At 33.3% G+C, this 15577-nt stretch overlaps 2 protein-coding genes across 2 annotated transcripts in view; one reads left to right on the top strand and one right to left on the bottom strand.

The window, feature by feature from the left end:
• Nucleotides 1-998, bottom strand: part of LOC110919815 (GDSL esterase/lipase At1g29660) — a 33868-nt gene extending 32870 nt beyond the window's left edge. Inside the window, exons 1-2 of the mRNA XM_022164067.2 lie at nt 744-998; nt 535-659 (exon numbers count right to left, since the gene is read on the bottom strand). Of these exons, the coding sequence (XP_022019759.1) occupies nt 535-659; nt 744-993 (375 nt within the window). The 5' untranslated portion in view covers nt 994-998. The remainder of the gene's footprint in view (nt 1-534; nt 660-743) is intronic.
• A 9592-nt stretch (nt 999-10590) lies between these two features.
• On the top strand, nt 10591-11254 carry LOC110916742. Its single transcript, XM_022161424.2, has 3 exons — nt 10591-10598; nt 10684-11010; nt 11147-11254. The coding sequence occupies exons 2-3, from the start codon at nt 10735-10737 to the stop codon at nt 11252-11254; spliced, it is 384 nt and encodes a 127-aa protein (XP_022017116.2). The 5' UTR covers nt 10591-10598; nt 10684-10734.
• The last annotated feature ends 4323 nt before the right edge of the window (nt 11255-15577 follow it).

Raw genomic sequence — 15577 nt, 5'->3', positions numbered from 1 at the left:
CTCTTCCACAACCCACTTTTTTGTGTGTTGACTGGTGGAGCCCACGCCTGTCACGTGTCGAGCAATGCCCCCAACTTAAACCCCTCTACACCCCATAGTCTTAGACCATGTGTAGTGGTAATGCCCTTACCGTTGGGCGTTTTGCGTTATGTGGCAGCTCAGTCAGCAATGGGGCATTATGGTGCGTTTTCTAAAATGGGTGTAGATGTGGGGCATTATGTTAAAAGAGGTGTAGTAAATTAAATTTAAAAAAAAACAACAAAAAATCTTATTGAACAAACAAAAGGAAGATGAAGGATGATTGGACAAACAAAAGGAAGCAAGGCGTGGAATAAAGCACGCAAAAAGCAAATTATTTGAAAAAAAACGCCCCCGGGTGGAAAAAGGGCGTTTTGGGGCGTTTTTGAAGGGGAAAACGCCCAAAAAAACCCCACTACTCATGTTCTTAACATAAGATAAAAGAAAGTCGACTTTCCATGATTATCATGGGAACCAAAAAAATAAAATCAGCAACTACTGAAAAATTGTGATTACCAGGTGACTTCCAGTTTCCTCTCTGATACCAGCACTACCACTACCATAGTTTACTCCAATGCTGATCTCTTGATCAGTTGCGGTAGCATAAGGTGGAATGAACTTAGGAAAACCTAGAAGTTGACCTGAAATCAAGAAAACTGTATATATTAAAGTCCTTTTTTCTCTTAAAAACGTTTAAATGCGTTGTATAGTTCACATTCACATACCGATGATGTCTGCCATGGTTCGGCCGTTGGTGAATCTACCGTTGACACCTTGTGGAAAATCAATCCCATAAGGCTGATAATTGGCTTTAGCTATCGTTGGGAGTGCGTTGTTATTGCCGCTATCAACCAATGAGTCTCCAAATATGAAGTAACATGGAACTTGTGGTTCACCACATACTACAAATGTTGTAACCTGTATGAGCCCTACAATTCTAAGGATACGAAACAATAGGTTAAGTTCACAAGTCATGTTTGTTGGTCTGAAACGACTGATTTGGAATGCAGAATGCATATATACTATTTATAGAAAGATAAAAGGCTAGGGGGCTAGTGGAATTCACTTTTCAACGGAGATGGGGAGGTGGGGATTCATTTTTCAACGGAGATGGACAAGTGAAGATAATTAGATTCATATATGTTTCACTGAGACCATGCTTTTGCATTTTTCGATTAGTCATGCCATATGGCATTGAACTAAACATGTTATTGTTTAGCTAGAAAATATCATCAAAATAAACGTATTGTTTAAGTACTAGAATCGAGCCCACCCACGACGTGTTAACTAACAAAAAGCACAACAATTGAACTAAACCAAACGATTAACGATATATGTTATTTTGGAACATTTTATGATTGACGTAAATTGCATTGATGTAACATGATTAACGTAAATTGCATTGATGTGATAGTTCTATATTCTGTTAAAATACGAACGTATATAATTTTGAACTTAGTGATATTTTGAGATTTAAAAAGAAGTTTTAAGTATAAAAAAACAAGTTTATTTGGAAATTCATAGATAATTTAAAATTAGATTTATTTTGTTAATGATATACATCAACTATTATAATTAAAGAATAAGAACCTATAATTCAATATGAGAGAGAAGTGTGAAAACCATAATTAGGATGGTTGATTGGTGTATTTTTGGTACACATTATTCTCGATTAATTACAATCTAAATGCATTGATCTTGGTACGAAATATATTAATTTAATCCCATTTTTATATTTTGTACGTCGAATAAGAGAACGAGTTAAAACTTTGAAATTATAATGGAAGAAAATCTGTATGCCATTGATCTGTGATCAAAGGCAAAGTTAATTTACGTCAAAAGATTTTGTGATGATGATACATGAAAAAAAAATTATAGTGCATGAAGTTTAATTTTATTAGATAAATTGATTTGGTGATGCATGTTGGTGACGTACCATGGCCAACTATTAAAACTACATGGATTAATTTGAGTGGGTACTTCAAATTAAATCTAGTGGATTGAGTGTAAATATTATTTGAGCTAGATATTAATTTACGTTAAGCCCAAGATTGTAAGCAACTTACGAGTTAACAAAGGCACAGATTTGTTTGGGGAAAGAATTATGAGGAATGATGGCCCACAAAGTTTGATATCAAGGGCTGGAGCGAATTTTTTTTGGTAGGAGAACTTTGAGGGATTTTTACATACGTACATCTATCTATCTATACTTTCTATATAAAAGGAGAAATTCAAGTGACATAAGAAAAGCTGATGTATCAGCAGGAGAGAGTGTCCAACAATACTTTTCTTATCTCATTATTACATTATAAATTCTAATACTTGTGTATTCAAATGGCCTGGCCCACATTCCAAAGGGTAAACCACTGCTCTTCTATAAGAAGGTAGCAGATGCTTCCTTTAGTAAATGTATACCTAGCAGCAGCTGTTTTGAAAATGCGGGTAATTTGAAATTCAAAATGCATGGGGATATGTAATTTTCAATTATTACATGTCACTCACTCACTTCTGTCAATTATCTTCTTATATAAACGTCTTCTCTGCTTTTGTATTTTCAAACCACATTTCTAATGTATCTCTCCCTCAAACCCCTTCTTCTCAATACTCGGCATTTGTTCATAAAGGATAACAGAAAACTGAAGCTCTTGACGTCCCACTTTCAGAAAAATTTTTGGGGATATGTGGTTTTCCTTGATCATGGTAATGTGATATATATGATTAGGTTTGTTTTTCTTTTTGATTTTTACTAAAGTTTTGTTATCTGAATTATAACTAAATGATGATTGTGAATGATCTGCTGTAGTTGATGATGATGATGATTGTTCTACAGTTGTTTCCAGTGTCATTGTTTCAACATCGTGTAAAGTATGTGTTTTTTGCTACTCCAGTTTTAAAATTTTGATTTCTTAATTTTCAAGTGATATACTCTAATTCTCGGTTTATGTTTCAGTCTAATCTCAGTTGTTTGAAATTCATATAATCGGCTGCGGGTTATTATAGGTTTGTATTAAAAGAAGCATAAAGTTAAATTAAACACAAAGAAAGATTATTAATAATGTTCGTTTAAATGATGATTATGTATATGATTTTGGGCAGATGATGATGATGTAGAACCCGCAGTAGTTCCTACTAAACGCAAGAAAGGATCTGCTACTGCTGTAAGATAACATTTTGTCTTACTAGAGTAATGGTCTTTCCTGTAGATGATGATGGCGATGATTGTTCTACAGTTGTTTGTAGTGTCATTGTTTCAACTTCGTGTAAAGTATGTGTTTTTTGCTACTCCGGTTTTAAAATTTTGAATTCTTAATTTTCAAGTGATATACTCTAATTCTCGGTTTATATTTCAGTCTAATCCCAGTTGTTTTAAACTCATACAATCTGTTGCGGGTTAGTATAGGTTTGTATTAAAAGAAGCGTAAAGTTAAATTAAACACAAAGAAAGATTATTAATAATGTTCATTTAAATGATAATTATGTATATGATTTTGGGCAGATGATGATGATGTAGAACCCGTAGTAGTTCTTACTAAACGCAAGAAAGGATCTGCTACTGCTGCATCTTGATCTGTTAACGAGAGATCAGGTTTCTAGAAACCTGATGTTGATGCATTGAGTACTTCCGTGGAGTTCATGGCGATTGTCGCAGATATACATTGATGGAGTTTAAAGCTAAAAGCACTAAATTTGTAGCTAAAAGCACTAAATTTTTGCTATTAGGTTCGTAAATTTCTTGGTGGTGTTGTTAGATTTTAAAGTTTGGTTGTAATTTTAAGATGAATTAGTATTATTATCTAATTTTTATTATCATCTGATTATTGCAGATTGGTACTTTTGATGTATTAGTGAAATTGTTTCTGAGTTTAATTAGATTATGTTGATATTGTATCAATTTCTGTTAGTGTATCGAGAACATCTGTTCTAAATCATCATCTGCTGATCTAACGGCTGTTTAACTTGCTACTGTTGTCAATTGCGATCATCTGTTGTTGCCAACATCTGATTGACTTTCTACTGTTGGAAACAGGAGAGGCTTAAACAAATGAATAGATTTTTTATCTGAGTTATGACTAAATGATGATTGCTGATGTGTCTATTTTTATGCTTCTGAGATTTTTTATCTGAGTTAAAATACATTTAATTTCAAACTACTGCTCTATATTTAAATGTCAAAGGTCTGGCCCACATTCAAGAGTGTAAACTACTGCCCATAGCTAAGAAAGTATAACTTAGCAGATGTTTCCTTTGGTAAACATATACCATAGCAGTGGTTTTGAAATTGCCGGTATTTTCAAATTCAAAATGCCTCGGGATATGTACTTTGCAATTAATGCACGTCACTCAATCACTTCTTTCTTATGTTAAAGGCGTCTTATAGGTAAATGAATAGGTTATTTTTAATTATAATAATGTGTTTAGATTTATATTTTTCCCATGTAAATGAATTAAAAGCCTAACGATTGTCGCATCATATTCTTTAGTCATAACCGCCTTCATTGGGTATATAAAATACATTGGGTAGTGGTTTTGATCATTACCGTTTTCATCTATCTACTCAATCATCTTCAAAAGTTTGTTGACGAGATTTTCACAAGGCTCTCTTCAGAATGGAAAAAGTTAGGTTTCAAGTGATTGTTGACGAGATTTTCACAAGGCTCTCTGCAGAAGATATTGGCCGTTTCAAATGTCTTTCAAGGAATTTTTATAGCGAATTGTCAAGTCATGCATTTCAGATGATGCATGCTCTCCGAAGAGGAGATTCAGTACAAAAGAAACTACTATCCTTTAAAGACACGTCAATTGTCATTGACGACGTAGTTGCTGGTACTTTGGATTTTGTTAGAAGCAAAACCTTAAGTTTTCCTAACAATGTCCACCCTAGCAACTTACGGATTCTATCGTCTTTTAATGGTTTGTTGTTAGTTTGCAATCAAGACAGTCTTTGGAATCCAACTACCAGGCGCTATAAGGTTTTGTGTGATGACTATTTCAATTACAATCATCATCGAAACTCTGATACTGGTGGAATTTATTTTGATCAGTTCAATGATCTGAAAGTGCTGAACATCAGATGTTACCGTAAAGTAACTGCTGCTCGTGTTTACTCACGACGTCATGAGTCATGGAGAACAATAAATTTCGGTAGCATAAACAATTATGTTTCAAGTGGTTATTCATGGGCTACAGGAGTTTATGCTGATAAAACCATATATTTTATGGTTTCAAATTATTGGTATCCACTAGGTGAGAGGAACATCGTTGCTTTTGATGTTCTTAGTGAGACTTTCAGAATGCTTCATTTTCCCGAGAGTATTGTAGTCAATCCTTGCCAAGGGCATTTTTTGACCATCGCAAAGAGGCTGCATATGATTGTTATTGGAAAGTCTGCTGAGCTAACGACTGATTTGCTCAGATATGAAGAAGAAGGCTGGATGAAGGTGTTTGTTTTCAATAATCCTCGTGTAGTTGATTACGTAGATAGGCGCCGAAGGACTAATATAATTGAAGACAACAAATGGCTAATAACAAGCATCTGGGGGGATATGATTGAAGTTGATCTCAGCAACGAACTTCTGAAATACCTCCAACATGTCGACAACTTCAATGGTCCGAAAGGAGCTTTACTTATCGAGACTACTGTTTCACTAATCGATTAGGAATTAGGATCCTGTATTTATTGAATTCTATTTGCTGTTTTGACAAATGTATTTTATATATAATTAGTTATGTTAAAATTATTAATCAAAGGTCTATTATTTGCTGTGTTAAATGATCAAATCTCTTTTATTGCAAACAAATGTTTCAAAATAAAATAGTGGTTGATACATCTGTTGACTTGGGTGAACAGATGGATGAACTTTGTATGTTGTTTGACAGTTGTAGTTTTTATATAATTAGTTCTGTTAAAATTATTAACCATGTTTGTTATTTAAATTAAGTAAATAAATATTTAGGTTTGAGAGTGTAAAAGCTTGTAATATTGGCAAAGGTATGTTTAAATGATCAAAGCTTTGTTATTGGGAACAGATGTTTGAAAATAAAACAGTGGTTGATACATCTGTTGACTTCGGTCAACAGATGTATGAAAACAGATGTTTTTAACTACTGTTGAGAAAACTGCGGTTGAAACCTCTGTTTTGTTAAAATGGTGGTTTAAAACCATTGTTGTGTTAAAACAGATGTTTAAAATATTGTTTTTTTTTTTGGAGAAGGAAGATTCTTGAATTACTGTTTATATAATGACCGTAGTTAAAGCTCAGTGTTTTAATCCACTGATAGACTATCCACTGATAGTTATAGTCAGCTACTGTTTTCATTTTCAGCACTGTAATATTGGCTAAGGTATGTTTAAATAATCAAAGCTCTGTTGTTGGGAACAGATGTTTGAAAATAAACCAGTGGTTGGTACATCTGTTAACTTTGTTCAACAGATGGATGAAATAGATGTTTGGAACTACTGTTGAGAAAACTGTGGTTGAAACCGCTGTTTGGTTAAAATGGTGGTTTAAAACCAGTGTTGGGTTAAAATAGTGTTTTGTGGAGGTTGAAGGGGATTGAAAAGACTGATGGGTTAAAATATTGTTTTTTGGGAGAAGGAACATGCTTAACCACTGTTTATAAAATGACTGTTGTTAAAGGTCAGTGTTTTAATTTACTGATAGTCTATCCACTGATAGTTATAATCAGTTATTGTTTTCATTTTCAGCACTGTAAACTGCTGATATTGATTCATCAGTGGTTTCCTAACAACTGTCATCCATTATTTATCAGAAGTTCTCACGTGGGCAGTACTTAGCCGTCAGATCTTTTGTATCCGATGCCACGTCAGCATTCAGTTTTTCCACCTATAAAACCCTGATCAAAACCCCAAACAGGGTTTTGACTGTCGAGTCGAATTCAAAATTCCTTTCAAAATAAGTTTTCATGAAATTCTCTCAAATCACTTATCTTCTTCCTTCGTTCTTAACTACCTTTGATTTATCATGGATCTGCCATTCAAAATCCGTCATAACTACGTGAGTACACTTGCAAAAACAAGAAAAAACACAGGTTTCATTACGTGATTGATGCACTTTCATCTTCAGAGTATAAAATTTTGTTGACTTGCAATGAAACCATCTACGTGGATACCCAACGAGAGTTCTGGAAAAATGCAAAGCTTGAAACTAAGGACAAAAAGACCTTAGCTATTACTTCATCAATAAGGGGAATTTCAGTGGTCATCACACCTCAAACCATTTCAGTGGTTTTTGAAATAAATGATCTTACAGGTAAAAGCTCTTTCCCAAAAAACAGAGTACCAAACTGATTTCTCTGAGAGAGGGTATGAAGAAGAAATGAAAAGGGATACTTTAGAAAAGGGCAGTTTTCCTCCTGCTTCGAGGTTTTTATTCCATACCCTCCTGATGTGTGTGTCAAATAAAACAACATCTTTTAATGAAATACCATTGAAAATTCAATACCAAGGCTATGCTATCATGGCTGAACAAAATTTTAACTACTCTTAGGAATTTTCAATTATATGGTTAAGAATGTTAATAAAAATCATTTTTATTGTTTCCAAGGTTTTTAAGTTTTTATCTTCAAAAGAAATTTTCAAAGGATAATGCACATGTGCTTATCCAAGGAAATCCTATTCAAATAAACAGTCTAACTTCTGAAACATTCACAAGGCTGTCAAAACCTTTAAAAACCCAAACGGAGGTACCTGAGTAGAATTTAGCAGTAACAACTGCTCCTCAGGCCCCTGTTGTTGAGCCCACTGCTTCTGGTGATCACAGAAGCACAACCACATCTGTGAAACCCACACAAAAAATCACCAAAAAGACCAAAAAGAAAACTATCCAAAAGCCCTCCAAACCCACCAAAAAGGTGACTCTGGAAGACGAGATCCCAGAGGTAACACCTGTGACAACACAAAAGTCACCTGAAACCACTGCTGCTACTTCTTCACAACAGATTGAAGAAAGATCTCAACCTGAGCCCAGAACTCCTCCTGCATCCTCTCAAAAGGATCAGGTTCTATCAACAGGGACACCACAATCAATGATACCTCTGTTGGATGCATTTAATATAGCTCAGATAAAAATCGGTTCTTCTCAATCACCTGTCAATGAGAATATACCACAACAAGTGACCGAGTCTGGTGTCTCTATCTCTGTTAACCCACCAACAGTTGAGAAAGCTACACTGAAGGAATTACAAGTAATTCCTGTCAGTAGTTCAAGTGGAGCAGCTACTACTGTTGTTGAACCCACTGGTTTACACCTGGACAGTAGTTTCATTAGTGAGATTCCCTTGAAGGCAATTTCTTCTTTGGGAACCGTAGTGTCCACTGGTGTTTCCATTATACGCTGGTTATCTTAAAATGGTAAGCTCTGCTGAAGAAATAAGTCCACAGTACCGAGAACAAGGGGCATCAGTGGATGATTTTTGGGAAACTTTTCCTAAGTCAACCAGTGATACAACCACCACTGGTGGGAAATCAGATGATTCCATTAACTTGGGTGATGGTTTAAAGTACAAAGAATTGATGGAGAAGGTTGATAAACTTGACACATCTGTTGGAGAAATCAAAACTATGCTGCTACAGTTGTTACAAGCTCAAAAGGCTACACCCACTGCTGCACCATCCGCAACATCTGATCCATCTGCTGCTGAGCTATGGCATCTGTTTCAACCTCTGTTTCATAAACAAAGACAATATGCAGATCAACAGCATGAAGTTCAACTTCAGATGGTCAGAAATGTCATGGAAGCTAGGTACAAAGATAGATATCAAAGCCATTAAAGCTCATCTGCTTCAAACTGCTGGCACTGCTCCTCCTTCAATCATCTTTGTTGAAAATCCTGATGATGTCAAAAAGTGGGAGAAAACTAAAGGGAAGAAGGTAAAAGAAGATGGTTTATACATGCCACTAGATCGAATGTCCAAATTTGTGGTAGAAATCCCAAGACCAGATGGTTCCAAAAAGGTTGATGAGACTCAAAATGCATTTGCTGCATTAAAGGCAAACATGAAAGGATCTAAAAGGTTTGAGGAGGAGAAGAAAGTTTTGATGGAAAAAGAAGAGCAGGTTACTTCTAAACCTAAAAGAAGACGGCCTACCAGAAAAGTAAGTCAACGCAAAACCACACCTTCCAAAACCACCAAACAAACTCCTCAAATTCCCAAAGTTCCTGTCATCAAACCTCCAAACCAACGGATGTTAAAACTCATGTTGTATCAACAGTTGTTGGTACTTCAGTTGTTTCAACAGATGTAATCTCAACAAATGCCATCACTACTACATCAACCCACAGTCAATCCACTGTCATACCAAAAATAATATCACCATCACAAAATCCAGCTGCCAAAAAGCAGAAAACAACAATTGAAACATCAACTGTTGTAGTGACCACAGTGGTTGGAAAACCAGTTGTTTCAACAGGTGTTAATTAGATACCAACTACTTCAATCTCTGCCACTGAACTCATAAATACACCATCAACTTCTCCAAAGCACAAAAGGAGAAAGATAACAAACAATGTAGTGGAAGATGACACTTCCCCAACTCTAACATCTACACAACCACTTCCCTTGTCACCATTCGAAACCTTGTTCCATTATCTTCAGTTCAACTCTTCAATCAAAACACTACCATTGACTCTGCAGGAGTACAATATCCTCCAGATCTTCCAGCAGTTAGGGAGGAAATTAAATCCTTCTACTATGAAGATGATCCTGAAAAGAGGAAACTCCCATCTGTTCAAGGTTATCCTTTGCCAAGAAATATAGAAGAATATCTCAAAATAAAGGCCCAACATGCAGAGGATATATCTAAAAGAGATACAGAGGGAAAGTCTGACAAAGAGATTCATAGAAATTATCAATACCTGCTCAGTAAAGTTAGAACCTTAGAGCAGTTCTAAAAAGTCTTTTGTTAGAAATTATCAGAAAAATATGATGAAAGCATGAGAAATTACTATCTTGAATACATAATAGCATACAAGAAGTATAGGGCAGAAAAGTATCAATACAAAGAATGGACCATCAGTGAACTGCAAGAGGAGACAATGAGAATTCAAAAGATGATTCAAGACAACGTAAAGCAAACTCCTCCGGCTTGGGCCAATTACAAGAAAAATGTACCAGAAAGGACCTTGAAACTGAAAAGAATGAAAGAAGAGCTGATAACTGCTGATTATGGGTCAAGAAACTAGGTTACAAGGTGGAGAGAAGAAAAGGTGTTTGCTATCTACAAAAGGTTGGAAGAGTTAAGGAAGAGAGATCCCACTGCTCCTAAAAAGCCTGATTATCCGGAAGCAGTGGTTCCAGTCAAACAACAAAAATTGCCAATCAGGAGACCCACTGCTCCACATACTAGCATCCTTTATCAAAGAAGTAAAGAAAAACAGATGGATGAATTAACAAAAGAAGACAAGGCCCAAGAAGATTACATCATCAAAATGGTTTTTTAGACATTTACGGAAGAAAAACAAGACTCAGCAGAATCTAAAGTTTAAGTTTTTATACTCTAAACTTTAAGTATTTACTGACTGACTTATTTATTTATTTTATTTACTGACTGCATTTAAGGGTAAATATATTATTTAAGTATATTTCTATGTTCTTTGTTCATGACTCGTTTTCAACTTAACTAACTTATTTTGTTTAATTCCTAGCGGCGTTTCAATTTTACTGAAATTGAGAAGCATCCTAAATGTAGACAATTGATGGATGGCCTTAATGCGGTATACATGAAGCGTTATAGAAGCCGAAAAGCCAAAGCAAAAGAAGAATTTTTAGCAAACGGAGGGGAAACTGATGTAGCAAGAGCAAGGGCCAACATCCCCAAGGGTATGAGTGAAGAGAATTGGAATAAAACCGTAGACTATTTCTTGACCAAAGAACATAAGGACCGGTCATGTGCCAACAAATCAAATCGTCAAAAGCAACTTTACACAAACCGTGGGGGATCGTCGACATATAGTAGTTTTTGTTTCAAAAAAGTAATGCTTTATATATATATATATATATATATATATATATATATATATATATATATATATATGTATATATATATATATTCACTATTTTTACGTATAAGTGTTTGTTTAAAGTAGTCTAATTTTTAATGTTAAATAGGATAAGACCAGACTCGAAGCGTTTAAAAATTGTCATACTCTTAAAGATGGAAGGTTTGCTAGCGAGCTAGAGGAGCAAAAATACGTAAGTATCTTATTTAAAATATAATTTTTATATATATTTATATTAATCTATCGCCGTTGTAAAACACAGGAAGAATTACAAGCAGAGTTTGAGTCCCAAAGTGAACCCAACATAGAAGACGAATTTGGAGAAGGTAGTTCATCACAAGTGAATGAAGTTCAAGTATTTGAAAAGGTGTTTGGTGCTCGGCGCGGGCATTATATAGGTATGGGGCGTAAACCTTCACTATCTAGATTCGCACCACCGAGTTGCGTTGGTCCTCATGAGAAGGAGCAAACACCTCCAGCACTGCACTTACAGAGGTAAAGTTGGATCAACCTTAATATGTTAAATGTTGGATGTCTTAAGTGTGTTACAGTCGTCCCTTTCATAACCCTAGGTGTCATATCTTCTTAATATGCCTGTTAGATCTCTGTTTTATGCTTTTATTCTTTGTACATTTGGTTGTTTATACTGCTAGTGATTAACTAGTGGATCTGATTTGGTAAAATTTGGGTTTTTGTGTTTGTATTTGCTGGATCTTTGTTTCATGCTTTTGATAATGTTAATTAGGGTTTTATCTGCTTAGTTTGAATTCTTGTTTGATTATGTTTCAGGTTAATTTAGATGTAGGATGAATTGTTGCTTTGGTTTTAATATTATTAGGAATTTTGTATGCATTGCAAAGAAAAGATTTTTTACAAGTTTTTTGAAGTCGAAAGAGGTGGATACCTATTTGAGGTTATCTAACAAAGATCCAGCAAATACAAACACAAGTTTAATGTTTAATATCATCTATTTAGTACCGATTTGGTTAAAAGTTGGATGTCTTAAGTATGTTATAGTGGGCTCGGGTTTAATGACCCATTTGGTTAATGTTGTGCTTGGAAATATGTAGTTTGTTTGAACTTATAATCTATATCTTATTTTGTAGGATTTCCTTGATGGTTTGTTTGAAAACGAAAGTTTTTTAGAACGCCTCTCAAAATTCATGAACTCTAAGAAGGCTTCAAAGAATGGCAATGAAGACAACATGGATGAGGATCAAGATTGATTGATGAAAAAAAGAAACTTGATGTTTATTATGTTTTATTTTAGACTTATAACTTAACTAGACAAAGAAACGTGAAACGTGATGTTATTATGGCTTATTTTTTATTTGATATTGGTTTTATGTTTGGGTTAGAGTTGCTGGGTATGTCTCGAAAAGATCAGCAGGTTTTGGTATTTGAAAAAACGGCAAAAAAATAGAAAACAAAAAAAATCTAGTTTTTCCAGGAATGGACTTTTAGAGGCAACAAAAGTCGTCCCTAAATGTATAAGCGTGAGGTCATATGCTGATGTCATCAATGAACTTTTAGGGTCGACAATTGTCGCCCCTAAAGATTCAACACCATTATCGACAACAATGTCGTCCCCAAAGGTCAGACGAGGCATTAGGGTCGACATTTTAGCAGCGACATGTCGCCCCTAATACCTCTAGAGGCGATTTTCTATATCAATAGGGGCGACTAAATCTCTGATTTCTTGTAGTGTATATTTGTTATGCATGGTTTTCTAAAAAACCACTCGTGTTTGCATAATCTAAACTTTAAGTTTGCTAGACATCTTTTATTAAGTTTGTTAAAATCTTTTATATTTACTTATATAGTTGTCTTTTAGCTATAATAAATAACACGTTTTGGTAAAATATCTATACACATATCTATATGTTCTGTCAATATATATTATGCATGGTTTTCTAAGAAACGTCCCGTGTTTGCACACGTGTTTTACCGCTAGTACTATTTAATAAAAGAAACCAATAAAAGGACATTTGTCATTATTCTAAACCATCTACTATTATTTAATTGTAAATAATTATTATTTAATTTAAGTTATTAAATACATAACTTTACAACAACACACTCACATTCAAAAAAAATGAAAATGGTGCATAATATCCACCGATTTGAAATTTGAAAAATGTATATGGCAAGGTTTTTATTATTTTTCATTAAATTCTATACCTACTGCTAATCATAATATTCTAAACCATTAAGTACGATATTATAAATATTATTTTATTTCCTTGGAAATCAAGCAATATATGTAAAACGTATTGGAGCATAAGGAGTGGTTAGACACTTGAGAGTGACAAACTAAAAAATTAACTAATGAGAGTGTGTCATGTCAAAGTGGTAAATTATGCTCAAAAGTGTTGGCAATGGTTAGACACTTGGTGAAGTGGTAAACTATTTGAAAAAAAAGGAAAAAGATGTGATTGGTTGAGATTGGAATGGACCCCACCCCACACTACCCTCTCTCTCTTATACCCTCCCTTCACCACTTCGGCAAGCCTTCAGCAAGCCTACACCGATTTGACAATGAAACCGAACAGCAAAGGGTGTCGGCGGTGGTGTTGCCGCGCGGCAAAACACTTTGCCACTCCCCTTTGCCGCACCACTCCGGACACCCTAATAAAAGAAACCAATAAAAGGACATTTGTTATTATTCTAAACCATTTACTATTACATAATTGTAGATAATTATTATTTAATTTAAATTATTAAATTTAATATATGTTTCAAACATTTAAGAAATTAGGGATAAGGTTCCATATATTATCTTATTATTTATTTATATTAATTACTATATTATTATTCTAGACCATTTACTATTACTTAGTTGTAGATAATTATTATTTAATTTAAATTATTAAATTTAATATTTGTTTCAAACATTTAAGAAATTACGGATAAACTTCCATATATTATCTTATTATTTATTTATATTAATTGCTAAGTTAGAAATTATATCTTAATAATTGAAACAAATATCGAGCATTTTCATAACAATGGTGGAGGGAACGATTTTCTTGCTTAACAAATAATTTATTTATTTAATATATTTAAAATACAAGAAGAATAATAACTACATTTATCATAGTAATAAATTAATCCAAAAACAACCATCCTTTCAAGATGTAACTCAGGTCCATATATTTAAATTTTAAAGTTATATAATTTAATAATTACCGATAATTTATACTTATCTAATCAATTTAAATATTATTTTGTAGCTATAAGTTTATGTTTATCTAATTGGCTAATTGCTAAATGCCTAATCTAAACATTTCAATAATATTTTTTGAACTAATAAATTAAGACCATTGTTATTTAAATAAAACTTGGGTTCACGTTGTGAGAATGTTGATGATACAGTTTGTTGCAAAAGTTATAAATATTGGAGGTTGGTTTTTGGTAATAAAAGTGACTAAATATGTATTTAGGAAAATATATATTTAGATGTCACCATGTGTGTGATTATTTCTATATTATGTGTATTAGTTATATTATTTTAGGATTTGAAGTAATATAACTCACCAAAATACCAAGAAATTACAATCCAAATATTACCAAAATTCCAAGAAATAAATACATAATTTAGACCCAAAATATTGGAGAAACCGAACAAGAAATATAATTTACAAAAATATTCCGGAATTTAATTCATAAGTGTATTTTGATAAATGGTATTTCGACACCAAGAGGACAAAAATATGATTTTTACAGTTATTACAAAATTATATCATATCTTTGACAAGAAGAAAATATATTATTTTTGGGTGAATAAAAAGATATATGTTTTTCTGAAATTGTTAGAAAATATATTATTTTTGGAGAAAATATATTTTCTTAAATAAATATAGAATACATTATTTTTAGGTGAAAAATAGATTTATATATATATTTTCTAAGTTAAACTTGAATATGTATTATTTTTGAGGATTAACTGAAAATACATTATTTTTGCCAAGGGAAAAATTATAAATAATTTTTCTATGTAATATTTCTTAAAATATATATTTTGAGAATATATATTGATAGATTTTTATTAGAACATTATTCCGGAAAAATAAATACAAAAAAAATTAAGTATAAGATACTTAATAAACATAATAAGAATACGTATTCTCGTACGTATAAGTACACCGGAATACGCCACCGATACTTGGCAAAAATATACAAGTTTTAGAATACGAATATAAATACACCCATACTTGGGAAGTTATACATGTACATAGGGGTGTTCAAAAAAATCCGAATCCGAAACCGAATCCGAAATATCCGAAAACCCGTATCCGAAATATCCGAAAATTCGGATATCCGAAAATCGGATAATCCGAAAGTTCGGATATCCGAAAATCGGATAATCCGAAAGTTCGGATTCGGATGTCAATTTTGAAAATTTTCAGATAATCGGATAATCCAAATCCGAAATCTTATAAAATAAAAAAATAGATATATATTAATATATTACATCCTTTAGCCATTTAACCTAAAAAACATATATCACAGTTCACACTACACACGCGCATTCATTCTT

This window comes from Helianthus annuus, chromosome 16 (genome assembly GCF_002127325.2).
Source record: "Helianthus annuus cultivar XRQ/B chromosome 16, HanXRQr2.0-SUNRISE, whole genome shotgun sequence".
Classification (NCBI taxonomy): Eukaryota; Viridiplantae; Streptophyta; class Magnoliopsida; order Asterales; family Asteraceae; genus Helianthus; species Helianthus annuus.
Note: the sequence above shows the minus strand (reverse complement) of the source record. Positions and strands in the feature narration are given on the sequence as shown.

What these genes read in the sequence shown, in the direction of transcription:
- LOC110916742 (XM_022161424.2), top strand. Translation starts at nt 10,735, where the DNA reads ATGGATGGCCTTAATGCGGTATACATGAAGCGTTATAGAAGCCGAAAA. An exon ending in GTAGTTTTTGTTTCAAAAAA is followed by an intron (nt 11,011 to 11,146) that starts GTAATGCTTTAT and finishes AATGTTAAATAG; the next exon opens with GATAAGACCAGACTCGAAGC.